General features: G+C 45.9%; 1 protein-coding gene across 1 annotated transcript; it reads left to right on the top strand.

The window, feature by feature from the left end:
• The first annotated feature begins 4,329 nt into the window (after window positions 1-4,329).
• On the top strand, window positions 4,330-14,904 carry LOC137902219 (ras-related protein Rap-2a). The gene is made up of 3 exons (XM_068746292.1): window positions 4,330-4,357; window positions 11,185-11,503; window positions 14,667-14,904. The coding sequence occupies exons 1-3, from the start codon at window positions 4,330-4,332 to the stop codon at window positions 14,902-14,904; spliced, it is 585 nt and encodes a 194-aa protein (XP_068602393.1).
• The last annotated feature ends 5,390 nt before the right edge of the window (window positions 14,905-20,294 follow it).

The raw sequence follows: 20,294 nt of genomic DNA, 5'->3' as shown, positions 1-20,294 counted from the left end.
AATATACACAGGAAGGTGTCACAGTTGCAGCTGGTTCGTTCTTGATTCGTGATCCAGCATCCATCTGATCTTTCTGCTCCAGCTTATGGAGGACTCCCCAGGTTGTTTTAAAAGAGGACTTTATCCATAAAGACAACTGTGCAGGTGTCCGAGGCACAAAATAACAAGATCGCCTTTTTATAGAATAACATTTATGAGTATAGGTTTTTGATATGGCTTTGAACATGTCTTCGGTCAGAGACACAAAATGGCTAACTCTGGAAGTCTGTCGACAGTTTCAGCGAGGAAACTGTTCTCGGAGTGATGAAGAATGCAAATTTGCTCATCCATCGAAGAGCTGCCAAGTTGACAATGGAAGAGTTATTGCCTGCTTTGACTCAATGAAGGTAAAAAACGTAATTAAATACACTCTTATGTGACACCTTACTCAAGAATGTTTCCCATTGTATAATGGAAATTGTAAAAAATTCTATTAACTGAAAAAAATAATTTCCCATTTTTTACTCATTACGATTCTTAGGCCAAAATAAATTTCCACCCTTGTTTTATTTTATTTAGCCATTCATTGCTCTTGGTGTGCTTGGTACGGCGTCCTTGATGTTATAAGTGTCGATAATCATTGACAGAAATGACCTTCAGCTGATCTCAAGTTTAAGGTCTTTGCCCCATCAAACAGTGAAACTTCTAAAGTCTCTCTCTCCCTTCATGAAGCTGCCCTGACAAATGGTTGAGTCCGTGCAAAAGAAACAGAGAGAAACTGCTAAAGCTTTATCCTCCATTATTTATGATAATACCATGTTTGTCCAAAAATAAAGCAAATGTTCTCTCGTCACTTATCCGCTGTCGGCCGTAAACGGTTGATGCGGCCAGTTGGAGGCGTAGACATTCTGTCCTCCTCTTTGCTCCGTTGTCCTGAATGAGACCCGGCCTGCCCTGATCCACTCTCACACCACAATGCAGGATTATTCTCATGTTGAGTCATTGTCTCATCTTCTGACAGTCTAGACGAGCTCCTTCTCTGTGCCCTGGTGATCTGTTATTTATTACAAAGTCACATCACTTTATTGATTGATCATTTCAATAGATTACTAATTTGAAGTAATGAGTTGATGCCGAAGTGTTATTTCCATCATTATAGATTTTAATCTTGGGATGTATCAGGTCCTACTTGCTTTAACTCAGAACATTTATATCAGTAAATCAGATTATTTTGATCTCCCTGAAACAATTAGTCATTTTAGAAAATATTCACAGATTGTAAAATATAGAAGAAAAATCTGAAGATTGTCATTAAAAACACATCAAAATGGGATGTGAAGATAAATGCAACAAAAATGTTATCCCTGTATTTTATATATCAATGGAACTTTGATGCTTCCATATACCGGTACATGTTGTTTTCCTCCTGGTAGCTCATTCGTCTTGTACACTTATGGCATCGCATTGACATGTGATTGATTAACTTTAAAATCCATTTAGTCCTTACAGAGTTAACTTTATTACGTGGAAGAATGCGCAGACGATTTGATTTTGTAACTTGTATCTCATGGCCTCAATTAAAGCATCGAAGTATTTCTGATACACAGTTTGAACAAGAACAGTTTCAGGGAACACCCCCTGAAACTACTGCAAGGACGCGTATTCTCTTCTTGAATTCCTCCATAGCTGAGGCATGGGAACCTTTAGTGTGTGTTCTGTGTTAGACTGTGTTCTATGCAGAGTTTGCATGTTCTCCCCATTTGCGTTTCTCTTCAAGAAAATGAATATGAAGAACGGAGGACACTAACCTCTCATGAGTCTAATAGAGACATTTGAGTAACTGAAGGACTTTTGTTAGTCTGCTTTTAAAGTCTGACAATAGAGAGTAACCCTCAAGGTTATTAACCAGACTAATATTAATCAGATCCACAGTCGTCTTTTTCTGAAGGCCTCTCGTCATAATAGCTGCTGTCACAGTGAGTGCTATAAATTCATAGACGACGTCGTCATGGAAATAATGCAGCTGTTTCTGTTGGGTAATTCTGCAGAACGTATCTATAGTATATGTGCTAGGCTAGTCTTCAGTGGTGTTTCCTCTATGTACGCTTGGTAACAGGGAGTTGTTTATCCATATATTATATATATATATAATATATATTAAATCCACATATATTATATATATATATAAATATATTATTTAAAATTCTATATGTTTTTCCTCCAGTTTCAAAGAACAAATTAAGGACACTCCTTAATGTCTTTTCCTATTTCTCTGGACACAGGGTCGGTGCTCAAGAGAGAACTGCAAGTATCTCCATCCACCGTCCCACTTAAAAACCCAATTAGAGATAAATGGGCGCAACAATCTCATCCAGCAGAAGACGGCCGCAGCTGTACTGGCCCATCAGATGCAGCTCATGATCCCAGGGCCCAGCCTGCAGCCGGTGGTATGAGCCATCCTACACTAAACCTGTACTTGTACTGCTCTAACGTTCTATCTAATACATATATTCATCATCATCAAACCATGCTCCTGACATTTTAGGGCGATGTCATCAAGATTAGACGTATTGCTGTAAACACAACTACGCAATTTCATTAATGCTTTGTTCAAAAAAGCTTTGGTGGCTCGGTAAAATATAAATAAATATGGAATGCAGTGATTTGCAAATCCATTTCAACAAGAGTTTATTTGAATAAAGTATAAAAACAAGATGTTAATATTCAAACTGAAACTTTTTTTGTATGAATTCACGGATACTGAATTTGATTTTACTTGATTTGAATTTGATGTCTGATATATTAAGGAGGGACTGTTCTTTGCTTCTTGTCCCACTTGTGATCTATGATGTCTTTCTTCATAGCGAACATTTCCTGTTACACAGGGGCTTGGCTCAAACACGGGTCTTTGTTATGGTTCGTATATGACGCCGCTGAGCCATGGAATAAGTCTCGTCCAGACAGACAACCTTCCCAACACCCCAGTCCTTGTTCCTGGTAGCCCATCTATTGCAGTCCACAGTTCCTCTTCTTCTTCCCCTTCTTCACCCTCCCAGAAGCTGCAGCGTACAGACAAACTGGAGGTATTCCCACATCATAAGGAGCAATTTCATGTAAAAAAATAAATATGCATGAATGCACTATGCAGTGGAAGAATCCAGGTACTTGCTAAAAGGTGAATTCCTCTCCGTCTCTTAATAATGGCTCTTCTCAGGTGTGCCGTGAGTTTCTACGGGGAAGCTGTACAAGAGGGGAGACAGATTGCCGCTTTGCTCACCCATGTGACAGTCCAATGATTGACAACATGGATAACACTGTCACTGTTTGCATGGACTATATCAAGAGTCGCTGCACCAGGGAGAAGTGCAAGTATTTTCACCCGCCTGCACACTTGCAGGCCAAAATCAAATCCGGTCAGCAGCAAGCAAGCCAGACAGCCGTGGCAGCGCAGGCTGCAGTTGTGGTAAGACAGAGCCTTATCCTTCTGAGTCTGGAACGTGTTGCCAATACAAGAATGAAAGTCTTCCCTGAGCGTGGAGAACAATATGATTTTAAACAACAGCTTTCATTTGATAGCCTATACGGTAATTTGGCCCTAAATTTTAACAAAGCAGGAAATCAATGTTTAGATTCTGTAGTTTGTAAAGGCCAGCGTTTCCTGACCGGGGGTTTGACTGTCACTCTGGTTCCTCTTCAGGAAAACATCAGTCTGCCTCCTTTCTTTTAAGTGATGAGTATCATGTATACTGAATTACATTCAGTTCCTCTACTTGGATGGTTATTAAGCAGATTTGTAACATTTTATTTTCACTGGGCTACAAAGATAAAGTTTCCAAGGAGGAAATCAGTTGGCTAAACTACAAAAAGGAACCCCCAGCAGGGACCCGCCTTTCCCTCCAGTAACACACCTGAACACGATCAAGGGGTTTTAGTCAGAAGAGGAAAGTGCACTTATGTTCCACTTACATCACTTTCCCATGTCATGTCATTTTTTATGGTTAGAAAAGAAATTGCATTGTACTTTTGTTGTATGAGATTAAGGTTAAATGTTCAGATCATAAAGAAGCCGTGAGCTCTGCCATCCAACTTTACTGTCAGTTTAATAACTGGAGTTCTGCATTCTGTGCTTTAAGTACACATGGTTATTTCAGATGTGTTTGTGTGTTGCTGCCTTCAGCTAGCTCTCATCTTCCATCTCATAGTACTTCAATTAATAATACTTTCAGAACACTTCAAATGTACTTGATTTCCACTTTCTTTCAGCTCTCCCGCAGAATCTTTTGAGTCTGAATTTCTTCGATCATCGGAGGATTGCTCATTTAGTCGATTTTACATTGTCTCTAGTACAGGATGGATAACATAGAGGGGGGAGGGGGGGGTATTGCTGTTATATACAATGAATTATAATTTAAACCTCTTATGTTGTCATAGTGATCAAAATACAATGTAAATGGGATACGAGATTGTGCCATTGTAAAGTGGTGTTGCCAAAGCCATTGATTAACTTTACATGTTGACCAACTAATTCAGTTTTTAGTTAGTGTGTCTTTTAATCAGTTGCTTTGGTTACTGTGCATGCATATTGTGTTTTATGTGGTAAATTACATTCAGATTATTTTGTTTTGTTTTCCCCTTCTCACCTATCCACAATGCTGTCTCCCATGATGCACCTCTGCTTGCTGTTACCTGTATGTTAATACGCTTGAATCCCATTGGCCCACTGCCATCATGTGCTCGCTGCCTGCTAATAAAAGACTCAGTCGGCTGCCAAAGCAATGAAGCGATCCCTCGAGGCAACTGTAGATCTGGTATTTTCACCTTTTGCTTTGGTTGTAGCTATGAATTATACTGTAATAACTTTTATTTTCAGTCACTGTGGTAAAAGCTTCTTCAAATCTCATAGTATTTGTGTATGCAGTCACGATAAATATCTTTTAGTGCCTAATTTGTAATATATTTTATTATTTTTTGTGATAAATTACTCTAATGTTACCCTTAATCTATGGTTGATGTCATCTTTATTGTATAGTTTTCTGAGCGGTTTTGTTGCATCATGCCTTTTTTTTTTTTTTACTGCGTTCAGGGTTTCCCCCACGGCGTCCTGCAGCCCCTACCAAAGAGGCCGGCTCTTGAGAAGGGCAGCTGGGCCAGCTCGCTCCTCAGCCCCAGCTTTTTGCACTACCAGCAGGCTCTGGCCAGTTCACAGCTCCAGCAGCAGACCGCTGCATTTTATCCCGCAGGTGAGTCCAGAAACTTGTTGTGGATTCTAACTGATGCGGTTTTAGAGGGACAGTTACGGTCAGCTGATTTATACGAGGCAGCAAACTATTGTTACACTAACTTACAGTAGAATTCTCAGTATGTGAATGTGGAACCATGAATCAACATCACATGCTCTGTCATCATCAAACCAGTGTGAAGGTCATTTTGAGCCAGGGTTCATTGTGTTTTCATGGTAGGAAGGCGTAGGTGTAAGATGTGTGTTCACTTTAATTGAATCCGTATATTTGTTCAGTCTTAACTGCTGCTACCGAATCATTGTAGATTGTATTGGAGTAGGTGCAGTACACACAGTACACACAGCAGATTAATGTCTGTCTCTTTGGTGATCACACAGGTTCTGTCTTGTGCATGTCCCCTGCTAACGGCATCGGTAGGTCCCGCTCTCGTCTTTCACTAACACTGTCTCATAAACGTAAGAACACGTTGGATGCTTTGATGCTAATCTGTACTTCTGGATATTTCAGGATAAACTGAGCAATTATGAACCCACACTTGAGTTATGCATTACAATCATTGTCTATCTTACAGTTTAAAATGTTTTAATTACATTGGCATTTGTGTACTTGTATTGCCAAATCTCCAGATAGACATTTACAAATAATATATGAATACGCATTACTATATAAATTAATAATTATTTCCCAAACATCGCTTCAGGTAGTCAAGCGCAATATATGATTGTGCTGGATATTTTTTTTTAAAGAATTGGAACATGGAAGACACCCAGAGGTTTCTTGTCATTTAAACTCCATGAATATTAACTTCTTGCTTCCGTGCCTGTACATGTCATGTATTTTGAAGATGTGCCAGTTTTGTCCCGTATCAGCCACTGTCTACGTCCTACCCTCCTGTCCTGCTTTGCTCTGTGATCACATGATCATCTGCTGGCCTAACTCAATAATGGCTTTCTGCTGCATTACTTTTGGATTTGCCTGGCAAGAGAGAAAATTATGTTGCACAGGTTAGCATAATGCTCTACCTCCTTTTTCATTGCTTTCATGACCCCTTACCTGAAAAAGTCCCCATGATGTACAGTGCTACACCTGCTACTGTCTCTGCTGCCTCTTCTGCCAGTGTGCCCTATGCAGCAACAGCACCAGCCAATCAGGTTTGCTCCTTTTTAAAGCTTTCTTCCTTAAATCCTTGAGCTCTAAGTGCTTCGTGTTGAAATCAGAGGAGATACTTCATCAGCATAGCATTACCCTGCTTGCATTGCTGCTCATTCGGCTTCATCTACCCGTAGACCTTCAGTAAATCTACGCTGCATCTCACTCCTTTACCGAATGAGACCTCACTTAGTTTAAGCCTTAAACTTTAAGGTCTTCTATGCATGATTTGTTTTTCAGTATCTAATATAAAGGTGTCCTAAGGAGCAAATGTTTAAAATATAGAAGGAGCTTTTTAGACTTGTCACTCTTATTATATTAATAACTTTATATTTGCATCAATTGTGTCCTGATCAGAACATTTTCATATATAAACATTTGTGATGGATTGTTTTACATTTATTTATTTATTACATCTGCATTATTCTTAATTTTGTGGTTTTAATACATGGAGATTAAAAAAAAGTAAATTCAAAATATTTCTAGAAAGTATATTACTATCTGTGGCCCTGCAATAAATTGGCGTCTCATACGGGGTGTATCCCGACCGTAGCTGGGATAGAAAATAATGAATGACTAATACTCTCTACGTTTTTGGTTTCTTAGCTGAGGGTTGACTAAACATTACACAATTCTATTTAGAATTGAGCAGCTAAATAAGCCCATGCAATATTTCAGTTTCATTTAGTGCTGCAGCCATGAAAACGGTGTGTTTTAGTTGAAGACGTAATTTGAGATGAAGACCATTATTAAGAGAGTTAGCGGTTTAGGTATTTGGTTCATTTGATCTTGTCTTATATCTGTCACAGCGATCTTTTCAGATTAGCAGCGGGTGATCTCCATGTGACCAAAACACATTTCCCATTTCCATATTTCCCTTGTATGCGACCAATACGGGGCTGTTTTCTGTCTGCAACAGATCATCCTTAAGTAACGCCCAGGAACAGGAGTCCACGCCGTGCTGCTGTTAAAGACCCCGAACAACTGAAATGTCTTAGAAATCACACGCAATGTACAACAAGCTGCATGTTTAGTACATCTCCGATGATGAACCGGTAGATTTTACTGTGATGATGTGTACACACCTTTCAACCTGCATTCACATGCATCCGCAGTTACCTGCATTGTATCCTGGCGTGGAGAGGTCCTATACTGGAGATTGTTAGAATCACTTTTTTCCCTCTTGAATGTTTTATGTAAACTAAGAGAACTTTTGATTGTTTATCATGTGCCACATTTCATTATTTTAAACAAATTAGTAAAGAAAGCACTTATTTTATAGGGACACCTCAAAAGTAAAAATGTCTTTTATCTCTTATCTGTAGTGCTGCAAATCATATTTATCCATTTCGATTGGTGTGACTTTGGTGGAGTTTCTGAGAAATCTGGTGTAGAGATGTTTGCCTTCTTCTGAATATGACGGAATATGTGCTGATGTTGGCTTTAAGCTTTAAGTAGATGTGCAGAGGGCAGCCCTTCTTGCTCTGTCTTCTCCAGAGAGCAGGACCAGTCCTTCATCTCCTGGTGTGCCTTCGCTTTGCACACACAGTCCGAGTGTTTGCTGAGAGAGAGTACAATTCATTTGCTGCACGGAGCTTTTATTGGTGGCAGGTAGATAACATTTTCAAATGGATCTAGATAATACCCTCTTCATTATTGAAATAATCTGCTGGGATTATTTGGGCTGGTGTTGCCTGTAAAGAGTTTGAATGTCTGGATCCAGTTTCACAGAGAAAGACTTTGGCTACGGTTGAATGTCAGCTCTAGACTTCAGAAGCACATCTGTATGCATCTGGTTCTTGTTTCTCAGCCAGGTAAAAGTCATCATTCAACAGCTTCACCCCAAATTCAGAAGCAAATAGCTCTCGTCTTATCGGTGGTGCTATTTATCCATCTCGATCTTTTTGCTGCGAGTTGCTGAGCTTTGGAGATAGAACCGGCCTCCACTTGCTTCCATCATCATAGTGGCAAATAACTCAACAGCAATGTCTCTTAACCCTAGCCCACTTACTTGTTATTATTTTTACATTTATTTGGCAGTCTAACTTGCTTTCGGCCAACGTAAGAGGAGAACTAAAACCGGCTTACTACAGGCCAGTATGAAATATCTGTGTGGAATGGCTGCTTCGCTTTGAAGACACACAAACAGCCTCCAAAGGCGCTTAAATGAACTTCCTGCTTGCTCATATTCAATTTAAAGTCTTGCTAATCCTCTAAGGGTTGATCTTAGTGTGAAAACTTAAGTCATCTTAATGTTACCGTCATTTGTCAGTGCTGTGAGTTCAATGTTACAAGTGCCTGAATAATTGTGTAGATGAGGGTATTCATGCATATTTAAAAAAATCTCTCTAATAAAGCTACTATTAAAGTCACATTTAGAACAAATGTTTTGTGATGCTTCAGTGCATTTGTTTAGATTTAGTCTTAACATTTTCCCTGAGAATAAAACCTGTTTATGTGTGTAAGAGTTGATCTTCATCTTATTTCATTAAGACAGTTATTTAGTTTCATGCACAGCAAAATGCTTCCTGTAAGGTACAACTTAAGACGGTAGGCTTTTTGTGCGGCTTAGTTTTGTATGGTTGACGCCACATTATTCAGTTATCCTTTTTAATTTTTGCTTCAAGCAGAAAGAGTGTGTGTTCTACATGTGTGTGCTTAAAACAAACTGATGTTAGAGACCTTGTTCACTCATAAAGTAGAATGTTCATGTACGTTTTTGTGCCCTGCTTGCTAACAGTGTGAGGTCTGCACCTCTGTTGTCTCCAGTGTCTTTGCAGGAGGCTGTTTTTTTTTCTTTAATTCAGACAATCCACCAAAATACAGCGAGATACATCATCAGAAAATGTTGTGGTAAAAGGTTTAACATGATATATATATATATTATCGTTTGATACTTTACTGGTTTAAGATTAAAAAGAACAGTTTTAAAATCTATTCTCTATGAATGTAATTTATTAAAATGACTTAAGCTATGCTGGAGGTTCCTCAAAGGGCCTTGATCTGTTATCCTCTGAATAGCCATCGTGTGTCCAGGGAAGGAATGTTGGAGCGTAAAACATTTCCTCCTCGTCGCTGCCTTGTCACCTGTAAGGGACAACAAAGCTCTGCGTGAGCAAGACCATAGAGTTGCTGTTTATGTACAGAGAAGTGCATTGGACTTTCATTATAGGCTATTGATAGTTTGTCATTGCTTTTTTGTGTTGATCGGATGTTGCAGTGACTAAAAATCGTTCTTTTTTCGATGGAGGATTTTCTTCTTCCTCCTCACAGTAACACGTTAGATTGTACTGTCAGATATTTGACTTTATATTGCCATGGTGTGAAACACTAAGTGATCCAGTGTGAAATGTAAATGTTGTTTCCAATACAGCAAAATGTAATACATTTAGAAGGTCTGACCTTGATGCTATACATCAGCCTTTTCTTTTCTGTTTTGTTTCCAACATACAAGTCAAATTTCCCTTCTATAATTTTGATGAAAATAGAAGTCATTTAATTGAATGTCTGTTTCACCTTTTGGCAAATATCTTGATGACATGGATCTGCCTGTACCTGAAGGCTGCTTCTAAATATCAGAAGATGTACGCTGATGGACTGACCTAAATATTTCTCTTGAGCACTTTCTCAACTGCTGACTGAGAAATCCTGATCGTTTTGCCTTATCTTTGATCGATTGCTACGTTTGTCTTTGGTTATTTTCAACTCCATGTCGCATATTTAAAATAAAATGCATTTCTCTGACCCTTTCTCTAAAACGATTTCAACATGAGATTTTGAGTTCAAAATGACGGCTTGATGTTTGGAGGGCCGGCTGGTTGCTTGTTGAATTAGCTCAGAGCTCAAGCTCGTGGTTTTTAGCTCAGTCTGGTCTGAATATGAATGTCCCATCATTATTTTAAATGTATTTGTCAAAATTATTGTTTTTTGTATACAATTTAACTCTTTGTGCTGATAGTTCTGTTCCTGTATATTCAAATTTGTGTGAAATCTAATATTGCAAAAATAAATAAATATCAAGTAAGTGTTCCAAGCTGTGTGAGCTCTCCTTTGATCTTTTTAATAGCAACTTAATTGAAAGATATTGGAAAAATATTTTTGTTGCAGACAACTTGGAAAAAATGAATTATATATATATATAATGTATTATTCATCAAAACGTATCGAATTTCTCCTGTTTTCGGAGAATCTCAAATTTGGACAGTCACCAAAAAAAGCTGCGTTACCATAGCAACCGCATCTCGCGCGTGCCTTTTCCTCCTCTTGGATACACGTCCCGAAGCGCCCCCTGTGATTGGTTGAGCTCTTCTTTGATGTCACTGGAGGAAACCGAATGATGGGAATTTTGACACGTGAACGGAAACGCTTCCGCTGGACCCCCCCCCCCAGACTCCAGTGAGGTAAGCCGGGCCGGGGCGGCCGTTGGATCGTTCCCACATCCATCGAACAGGAGGGAGGATCTTTTCTTTCTCTTTTTTTGCCCGTCTACGGGAGCCGAGCGGGACCAGCTGGTTACGCGGCGGCCGCGGGTCTCCACCCGGGAGTATGGCGGCTGGGAGCGCGCAGGAGAGACGGAGACGAAGAGACGCCGCTTCTCTCGTTACGGGTCGGAACACCGAGTCCGGTCCAGGCTCGGACCCGGAGCAGCGATGAAAGTTTGTTTTTCATGATGCACATGAAAAGCAACGAGCTCCGCATCATCCGGCGAGATTTCCTCCCCCCGCGGACGTCCGGCCTGCGTGGGGGGGCAGCAGCGTGTCTGAGCGGCTACTGACACCCCCCGATCCAAATGGGACGCCTCCCGGCTTGATTGGAGCCACGATGCGCGAGTATAAAGTGGTGGTGCTGGGCAGCGGGGGGGTCGGGAAGTCGGCCCTCACCGTGCAGTTCGTCACCGGGACGTTCATTGAGAAGTACGACCCCACCATCGAGGATTTCTACCGGAAGGAGATCGAGGTGGACTCGTCCCCGTCGGTGCTGGAGATCCTGGACACCGCCGGTACCGAGCAGTTCGCCTCCATGCGGGACCTCTACATCAAAAACGGGCAGGGCTTCATCCTGGTCTACAGCCTGGTGAACCAGCAGAGCTTCCAGGACATCAAGCCCATGAGGGACCAGATCATAAGAGTCAAGAGGTTGGTACACGGAGGGTCCGGGTCTGGGTCCGGGTCACACACACACACACACACACCTCACAGTGATCTCGTCAGACTTTATGTTCCACTTCTGACCCAAGATCAGCTGATCAGTTAAACCTGCAGCCCCCGAGAGGCTCTCCAGAGCTGGAAGGTGGAGAAATCACACCGAGACGAAGCTGCTGAGTCGGATGTCTGATACTGATGTGGCTAGCTGATACAGATGTGGCTCGCTGATGCAGATGTGGCTAGCTGATGCAGATGTGGCTCGCTGATGCAGATGTGGCTCGCTGATACAGATGTGGCTCTCTGATACAGATGTGGCTCTCTGATGCAGATGTGGCTCTCTGATGCAGATGTGGCTCGCTGATACAGATGTGGCTCTCTGATACAGATGTGGCTCTCTGATGCAGATGTGGCTCGCTGATACAGATGTGGCTCTCTGATGTAGATGTGGCTCGCTGATGCAGATGTGGCTAGCTGATACAGATGTGGCTCGCTGATACAGATGTGGCTCTCTGATGCAGATGTGGCTTGCTGATGCAGATGTGGCTCGCTGATGCAGATGTGGCTCGCTGATGCAGATGTGGCTCGCTGATACAGATGTGGCTCTCTGATACAGATGTGGCTCTCTGATGCAGATGTGGCTCGCTGATACAGATGTGGCTCTCTGATGTAGATGTGGCTCGCTGATGCAGATGTGGCTAGCTGATACAGATGTGGCTCGCTGATACAGATGTGGCTCTCTGATGCAGATGTGGCTTGCTGATGCAGATGTGGCTCGCTGATGCAGATGTGGCTCGCTGATGCAGATGTGGCTCGCTGATACAGATGTGGCTCTCTAATGCAGATGTGGCTCGCTGATGCAGATGTGGCTCGCTGATGCAGATGTGGCTCTCTGATGCAGATGTGGCTCGCTGATGCAGATGTGGCTCGCTGATACAGATGTGGCTCTCTGATGCAGATGTGGCTCGCTGATGCAGATGTGGCTCGCTGATGCAGATGTGGCTCGCTGATGCAGATGTGGCTCGCTGATACAGATGTGGCTCTCTAATGCAGATGTGGCTCGCTGATGCAGATGTGGCTCTGTGGCTCGCTGATGCAGATGTGGCTCGCTGATACAGATGTGGCTCGCTGATGCAGATGTGGCTCGCTGATGCAGATGTGGCTCGCTGATGCAGATGTGGCTCGCTGATGCAGATGTGGCTCTGTGGCTCACTGATACAGATGTGGCTCGCTGATGCAGATGTGGCTCTCTGATGCAGATGTGGCTAGCTGATGCAGATGTGGCTCGCTGATGCAGATGTGGCTCGCTGATGCAGATGTGGCTTGCTGATGCAGATGTGGCTCTCTGATGCAGATGTGGCTAGCTGATGCAGATGTGGCTCTCTGATGCAGATGTGGCTCGCTGATGCAGATGTGGCTCGCTGATGCAGATGTGGCTCTCTGATACAGATGTGGCTCTCTGATGCAGATGTGGCTCTCTGATGCAGATGTGGCTCGCTGATACAGATGTGGCTCTCTGATACAGATGTGGCTCTCTGATGCAGATGTGGCTAGCTGATGCAGATGTGGCTCTCTGATGCAGATGTGGCTCTCTGATGCAGATGTGGCTCTCTGATGCAGATGTGGCTCGCTGATGCAGATGTTTAGCTGCTCTGTGTGGCCCGGACCCTTTCTCCGAGGCCCTGGTGACCTTGGTCTCGGAGGCAGCTTCTGTCTGTCATTGGAATTATAAATAGAGCTCCTCCTCTGCTGCCCGTCTGCGTGGAAACGGTTCTTAAATCCCCCCCCGTGGTTAAAACGGCACGTTGGCGAGCTGCACTTTGCTTGGATTTGGTTCTGCTTCGGCCCGTGAGGATCCCAGCTGGACTGGGATTTAAGGTTTTTTTTTTGTGTGAAGCTATTTTTATATCCACCAATGACCGTTGAGAGGATCTTATGTTTCTATATTTAAAATATATAATGAAAAGCAACAATTGGCCAATCAAAATGGACCAACCAGGCGGTCCACCACTGAGTCCGGTCTGATTCCATTTCTCCTGTTTGCCGGGGCTGCTGCTCTTTCTAGCCAATCAGCAGCCTGCGGCATTCTGAGCTTCCTTCCTGCTCCTTCGCTGCAGCAGCAAAAGTTTCACGTTTCATTAAACGCAGTTTAATGTTCATTGCAAGAAGCGCCCAACACCAATAGCGCTGTGAGTGAAACCTGAACACTCTGAACACTCTGAGATTATCATGTAATCTCTCATTGACGCTCCTCATGGGGGGCGGAGCAGCCTCTGAGATCCTCTCTACAGCGCCTGCCTCCGGAGAGACGCTCCGCGGTGCCTCGTCACTACGGCATCACCTATTTCCTGTATACCTGTTACCATAGCAATAGAGGATGAGGAGGATTCTCTTAGTAATTTAGAAGCATGTATCTTTCATAGAGCGAGGGTAGCATTTGAAAGCTCTAATGATGCTGATGGGCGTTCGGGTTGGATTTGCTGTCAGTGGGGAGACGTTCAACCCGGGGGGGGGGGGGTGGAGATCACTCCTCTACACACAGAACAAGGAATCACCCGTTGCGCACCAAAGGAAGTGGAATCCGCTTGATTCACTGTGTTCTGTTGTTTGTTTCCTTCCTCAGAGGCCCGACACGCTTTCCAGCAGCGAGAAATTATGGCGTGGGCATTTGGGTGGATCTGCGTCAAAGCCGCCTCTTTTGATAATTATAGATAATTTAATAGAACTGGCAGGCACTTCCAGCTGTCCTATGTCTTCCGGTTCCACGGTGACACACGCTCAAAGATCAAAGGATTACAGCCGCTTCCTTTCCTCGGGATTGACCTCTGAGGGTAGGAAGCGGCCGTAATCTACCCGTAGTCCATTTCCTGCCACTGCCGGATCTTTGCTGGGTCAGACTTTTGAGGTTTCCACGGGGCCGGGTGGGCGGCAAGGAAGTTCATGAGTTTGCGCTTTACAGTACGGTTCTGCCCCGGTTCCGTACGCGTAACGCTGCCTCCCGCATTCTAAGACCATGTCTGGTCCAAAGTAGAGACACATCGTTTCATCCCATTTTAGCCGTCCGCCCACAAAAAGCCGACATTCTGCTCCCAGGGGGGGGGGGGGGGGGGGGGGGTTAAACAGGCAGGCCCTCACGCGTGTCTGTCTGTGTCCTCAGGTACGAGAAGGTTCCCGTCATCCTGGTGGGGAACAAGGTGGACCTGGAGAGCGAGCGGGAGGTGTCGTCCAGCGAGGGGCGGGCCCTGGCCGAGGAGTGGGGCTGTCCCTTCATGGAGACGTCGGCCAAGAGCAAAAGCATGGTGGACGAGCTGTTCGCTGAGATCGTTCGCCAGATGGACTACGCCGCCCAGCCGGACAAGGATGACCCCTGCTGCTCCTCTTGCAATATACAATAGCCCCGGGGGGGGGGGGGCCCAGGCATAAAGCCTCCTCAGCAGAGGGATGCGCACACACAGGACACGCCGCCAATTCAATCCGTGGTTGAACACGATGGATTTGAACTCTGTGGAGCAGATTATTAATCATGAGGCAAGAAATGAGCAAGCAGAAAGTCGCCCCCGCCGTCTGTTTGTCTCCTTTGTTCTCCGGGTTTGCTTTGAGAGAGGCGCGGATCGGTGCCGTCACTTCAGGACACCAGAACAGATCCACGGATCCAGTCGTTGCAGATATGAAGTATTTGATTACGTGATGCCGTCTCCGGGACGCTTCCGTGCAGCGGTCGGTTTTCTACTCGTCACAGGGCTGAACCAAAGAGGAGACCTGGAAGCGCCGCCGTCGTCTTCTGGGCGTCTTTCTGGGCGTCTTTCTGGACGCGTGCGTTTCCCACTTTGACAGCAGCTCGCCGGGTAACGAGAGGTGATCGTTCTGAACACCATGAGTGACAGTGAGAGCGAAGACGGCAACATTTGTCATCTTTGTGTTGCGTTTTCTTCTCTGCTGCAGAATCCCGACATCCTGATCCAGATGTTTGTGTGCTCAGAGTATTCCAACCCGGAGGAAGGCGGCTGGAATCAGAATAACTAGTGTCCTCGTCTCGTATTGAAGGGGACACGGACTCGACGGCGAGTGAACCGAAACGCTGAGCCCATTTGAGGCTGGGAGGGTGCAAACCAAACCAAACGCACACATCTGGATGTGGAGGGCCTCCATCGTGCAGCAGGGCCGGGCTCGCCCCTCTAGCCGCTCCCTCTGTTGCTTTTATATTTTTTTAGGTGACCATTTAGTCTGTGTTTCCTCTCAATGGTGTTAACATTTGACACAAACAATAAAAGTGCGTTCAACACTCGACAGTGTTTCAGTGAAATGTGTTCCCCGTGAAGTGAAGTCGGTTAAATGGGCGTTAAAAGATGGCCGCTCCCACCCCGCCGATGGGGAAACCGGTTCTTGAGAGGTCTTTGTGTGTGGAGTCCTGAGTTCAAGCCCCCCTTCCCCTCCCCCTTTCAGCCCGGATAAGGACCCCCGTTAACTCCTTCTGAAACTTTGCGCAACTTATCTTTCTCTAGAACTAAAGAAACATAAATCACAATTCTGATCAATCCTGAAGAAGACAGCGAGACGGGAGGATCTTCCTCCTGAGACGCCCCCCCCCCCCCACCGCTTTACTTCAGAGTCAGATCTGTGCAGCCTCATTGTCTCTTTCCTAAGTTCTGTCCACGGCCCAGATTTGTTCTGCGAGCGCAGGGGGGGGGGGGGGGGTAAATGCACCGTGGGGAGCACTTGAGCTCATTTACAGCTTCTGAGCTGAATTCACACAATGTAGGGCAGTAAACAGCTCAATTTAAAAACCTAAAACCAATTAATCATTTTCTTTAAAGGTCCCATAAGAGAAATACTCTTGGTTTCCTAGCAACAACACCTGGTCTGTCTACGGGGGGGGGGGGGGGGGGGGGGGGGGCATCCTTTCTCTTTTGTTTGCTCCACCTTTCAGGAAGTATTTCCCGTGAAGAAGGACAACTATGATGCCTCCTCCAGCAGCCCCTTTCTCCCGGTCGTGACCCCCGAAGACCGGAGGAGGCTCGCGTGTGTTTTGGTCCCCAGCAGCCTCTCATAGACGCATTCTATCAGACAGAACTCATTTTAGATCTGGGGAAGTGTCCGCCCTGGTCTCCTCCGAGACCCCCTTAACGTCCGTCTCCACCTGCACGCTACGCCTCTGTGGTCTTTTCCAGTCTTGCGTCTGGAGGTGCTTCATCCACCCTGATGAGGCGGGCCGCGGCGCTGGAGGGCCCGATAGTGAGAGGTCTCCGCGGGGTTCATTAAGAACTAGAATCCCAGCGGCATCATTAGGGTTTGTAGTCAAATAGATCAAAGTGCAGCCTGATATCCTTGTTGTCCAGTGGAAGGGGTTTAATGAGAACGGATTACGGGACGCGTTGCAGGAGTCAGCCTAATGGTTGCTGCACATTCTGCCACTTCCTTCACATCGTGAGATGTTGGAATCCCGGTGGACTGGAAAAGAAGAATAGCATCTGCTTCAAAACAAGCTCCAGAGTTTGACAGTGTAGGTGTATGAATTAAAAAGGTGCTGAGTCGCTGTTACCTGCTCTCAGCTCTGGAGGCCCATGCAGGGCTCAGAGGCGCAGCAAATGTTGCAGCCGTGACGCACAGAGAAACCCCCACCCCATTGGTTCCAGCTGAGATCTTCCTATATGTCAAGACAAAAGTGGGGAGATGCACGAGTCATGCCGTCACCCCCACCCACCCGGGGCGTCTGTGGGGAATAAAACGCTCCATGCCTGCCCTTTGCACGTTTACTGCAGACGTGAACGCCAGGACGTCAGCCTGAGGAGTGGAGGAACGGCCTGCCAACACGGCCGCGTTGGGGATGAAGGAGCCTTTAAAACTTCCCTTCATCGCCCCATCGACCAGCAGAGTATTAAAGTCTTAATGTGGTCCGGACAAAAGCGGAAGGTGAGGAATGAGGCTTCTGTGCAGCCCAGAGGAATCGAGGAAATCAATAGATTATGAAGTCTGGATCAATCTAGAGCAAATACCTTCCCGCCGGTTTCACCACGCTGGTTTCACCACGCCGGTTTCACCACGCCGGTTTCACCACGCCGGTTTCACCACGCCGGTTTCACCACGCCGGATTCACCACGCCGGTGTCACCACGCCGGTTTCACCACGCCGGATTCACCACGCCGGTGTCACCACGCCGGTGTCACCACGCCGGTTTCACCACGCCGGTTTCACCACGCCGGTGTCACCACGCCGGTGTCACCACGCCGGTGTCACCACGACGGTGTCACCACGATGCTCGCCTAGCTGCGCTGCTGGAACCCGTGACTGACGTGATATACGTGCATGTTAGCTGAACATCACAACCGCCGGGGAGAACAGAGGAATGTACAGGAGGGGGGGAGGGGGGACGATCGGAAGGCCCGATAACTAGGTGTCATGGCAACCAGGGGGCGACACATGAGTTGTCAATTTCACAGTCTGATTTGCAGCGGAGTGTGTGTTGGGGCCAACGGGGGGGGGGGGGGGTCCTGCATCCATGCGTTCCTGTCATGCATCATGTTCATCGGTGGAGCGTCCTTCATCAGCAGCACCTTTATAGCAACAAGGATTCATTTAAACACGACGGCAGGACAAGGAAGAGATGCCATTCATAGGGGGGGGGGGGGGGTCGGAATCAGCCACAGCGAACGTGTTATTCAATGTGGGAATAATAATACTCGCTCTCAGAGAATAGAACGCCTTTATTGTATTATTAAAGGGAGGCTCGCTGCGGAGACGGAGCTCAGCAGGAGCGCCGTGCGACTCTGAGGGGAACAAAGAAACAAACCGTTCTTTTTGTTGTTGTCGCATGTTGCTTTCATTTTAAGGCCTTTAAATTCTTAGATCAACTTTTATTCCTCTTAATTAACAGTGAAGAGAAAAAATGGCTTCTAGGGAACTGTCGGGGGGGAGGGGGGAAGGTAATTCGATCCAAGGTGATGATTGCACAACAATCAGAGCTGCTGTTGAGCCTCTGTAAGAGTAACGACACGCAGCAGCCAGGAAAACATCGCTCGCAATGAAACCGCATTCCCAAATAGAGTCCGCTGAGAAATCGTGAGACGTAATGACAGCAAACAAGAACCAAACCTTGCTGCAGCTCTCGTTCATCTCCACGCTGTTGCTGACATGCTCATCCTTGCCTCATTTCCAAGCCGGTCCCTCCGGAGGGCCTGCCAAAACACGGCTTGTGATTTCTCCATCTTCAGGCGTAGGAGACTTCTCTCGCTGTCAGTGAGAAGGTGGGCGAGGAACAGACATGAAATCAAGAAACCGCCGTCCCAACACGCTGCTTCCCAGGACGTAACTCCCATGGAATGAATTCTGCCCTCGGTGGTTTTCACAGTGGTTCTCTTTGGGGCAGTAACATCCGAATGACGGACTCAACGTTCTCCTGGTGACCAGACAGCAGATTAAAAGAGAGTTTTAAACCGAGCCCTTTTGCTCAAGGGGAAGGGAGCGCCAGCTTTTAACTGCAGACCTTGACGCTTGATCCCGGGTGTGTTTGAGCTTTTGAAAGCCTTCCAGGCTTGTGATGCAGCTGCCTGTCATTCACGTTCCATTGGTGAGCATAAGCACCATCCAGTGGAGCCTGGATAGCGTGAGACACAAGACACTTTTCAGGTCATGTTTTAGCCGCCATTGGTTTGTTTGTCTATTTTTTAGCAACATAATTCAAAAAGTTCTGGATGTATCTTGATGAAACTTTCAGGGAATGTTACCAGAAACAGAGGATTACATGTACGTGTATGTTATGATGTTGGACAAATACTTGTCCCGATATGTAAATTGAGGTTCCTTAATGCCCCCTGGTTCTAGCAGATTCCACGTACATCTAAAATACTGTGCAGAACCCCCAAACACACGGCTGGAACCGGGTGGAACACCCAAAACAGAGGAACACTCGCACTAACACAGATGCGTGTGACGTGATAATAAGATGTTTATATCTCATAGCATAAATTACAGATCCCTCACTGGCGTTGACGCAGAACTGCATGCATTTTGTGAGAGCATAAAAATATATCGTTGCGACGTGTAAAATTATGTTATGACTATAAAGCTTTGATGCTGTTCCCTCTGCAGCTGCTAGATGGTGCTGTCTCCCTTTAACTGCTAGATGGTGCTGTTCTGCTGCTGTTCCCTCTGCAGCCGCTAGATGGTGCTGTTTTGCTGCTGTTCCCTCTGCAGCCGCTAGATGGTGCTGTTATGCTGGTGTCCCCTCTTTAACCGCTAGATGGTGCCGTCTCCCTTTAACTGCTAGATTGTGCTGTTCTGCTGCTGTTCCCTCTGCAGCCGCTAGATGGTGCTGTTCTGCTGCTGTCCCCTCTTTAACCGCTAGATGGTGCTGTTCTGCTGCTGTGCCCTCTTTAACCGCTAGATGGTGCTGTTCTGCTGCTGTCCCCTCTTTAACCGCTAGATGGTGCTGTTCTGCTGCTGTCCCCTCTTTAGCCGCTAGATGGTGATGTTCTGCTGCTGTGCCCTCTTTAACCGCTAGATTGTGCTGTTCTGCTGCTGCCCCCTCTTTAGCCGCTAGATGGTGATGTTCTGCTGCTGTCCCCTCTTTAACCGCTAGATGGTGCTGTTCTGCTGCGTAAAGGCGCCGGGAGCGGGTCCGCCGCTCGGTTCTCTGTAATCCCGTCTCAGTCGTCCGCCATGGCGACCGCAGGGAGTCTCCTCTCCGGCAGGAGCTTCGTGTAGACTCCGGCTGGCCTTCGTTCCAGTCCCGGCCGCTGGACGTGGGCGTCCGCGTGGATCAGCGTGCGTGTCGAGAGACGCGGTGAGT

Source organism: Brachionichthys hirsutus, chromosome 12 (genome assembly GCF_040956055.1).
Source record: "Brachionichthys hirsutus isolate HB-005 chromosome 12, CSIRO-AGI_Bhir_v1, whole genome shotgun sequence".
Classification (NCBI taxonomy): Eukaryota; Metazoa; Chordata; class Actinopteri; order Lophiiformes; family Brachionichthyidae; genus Brachionichthys; species Brachionichthys hirsutus.
The sequence above is the reverse complement of the archived record's forward strand: the minus strand, read 5'-3'. Positions and strand labels throughout refer to the sequence as shown.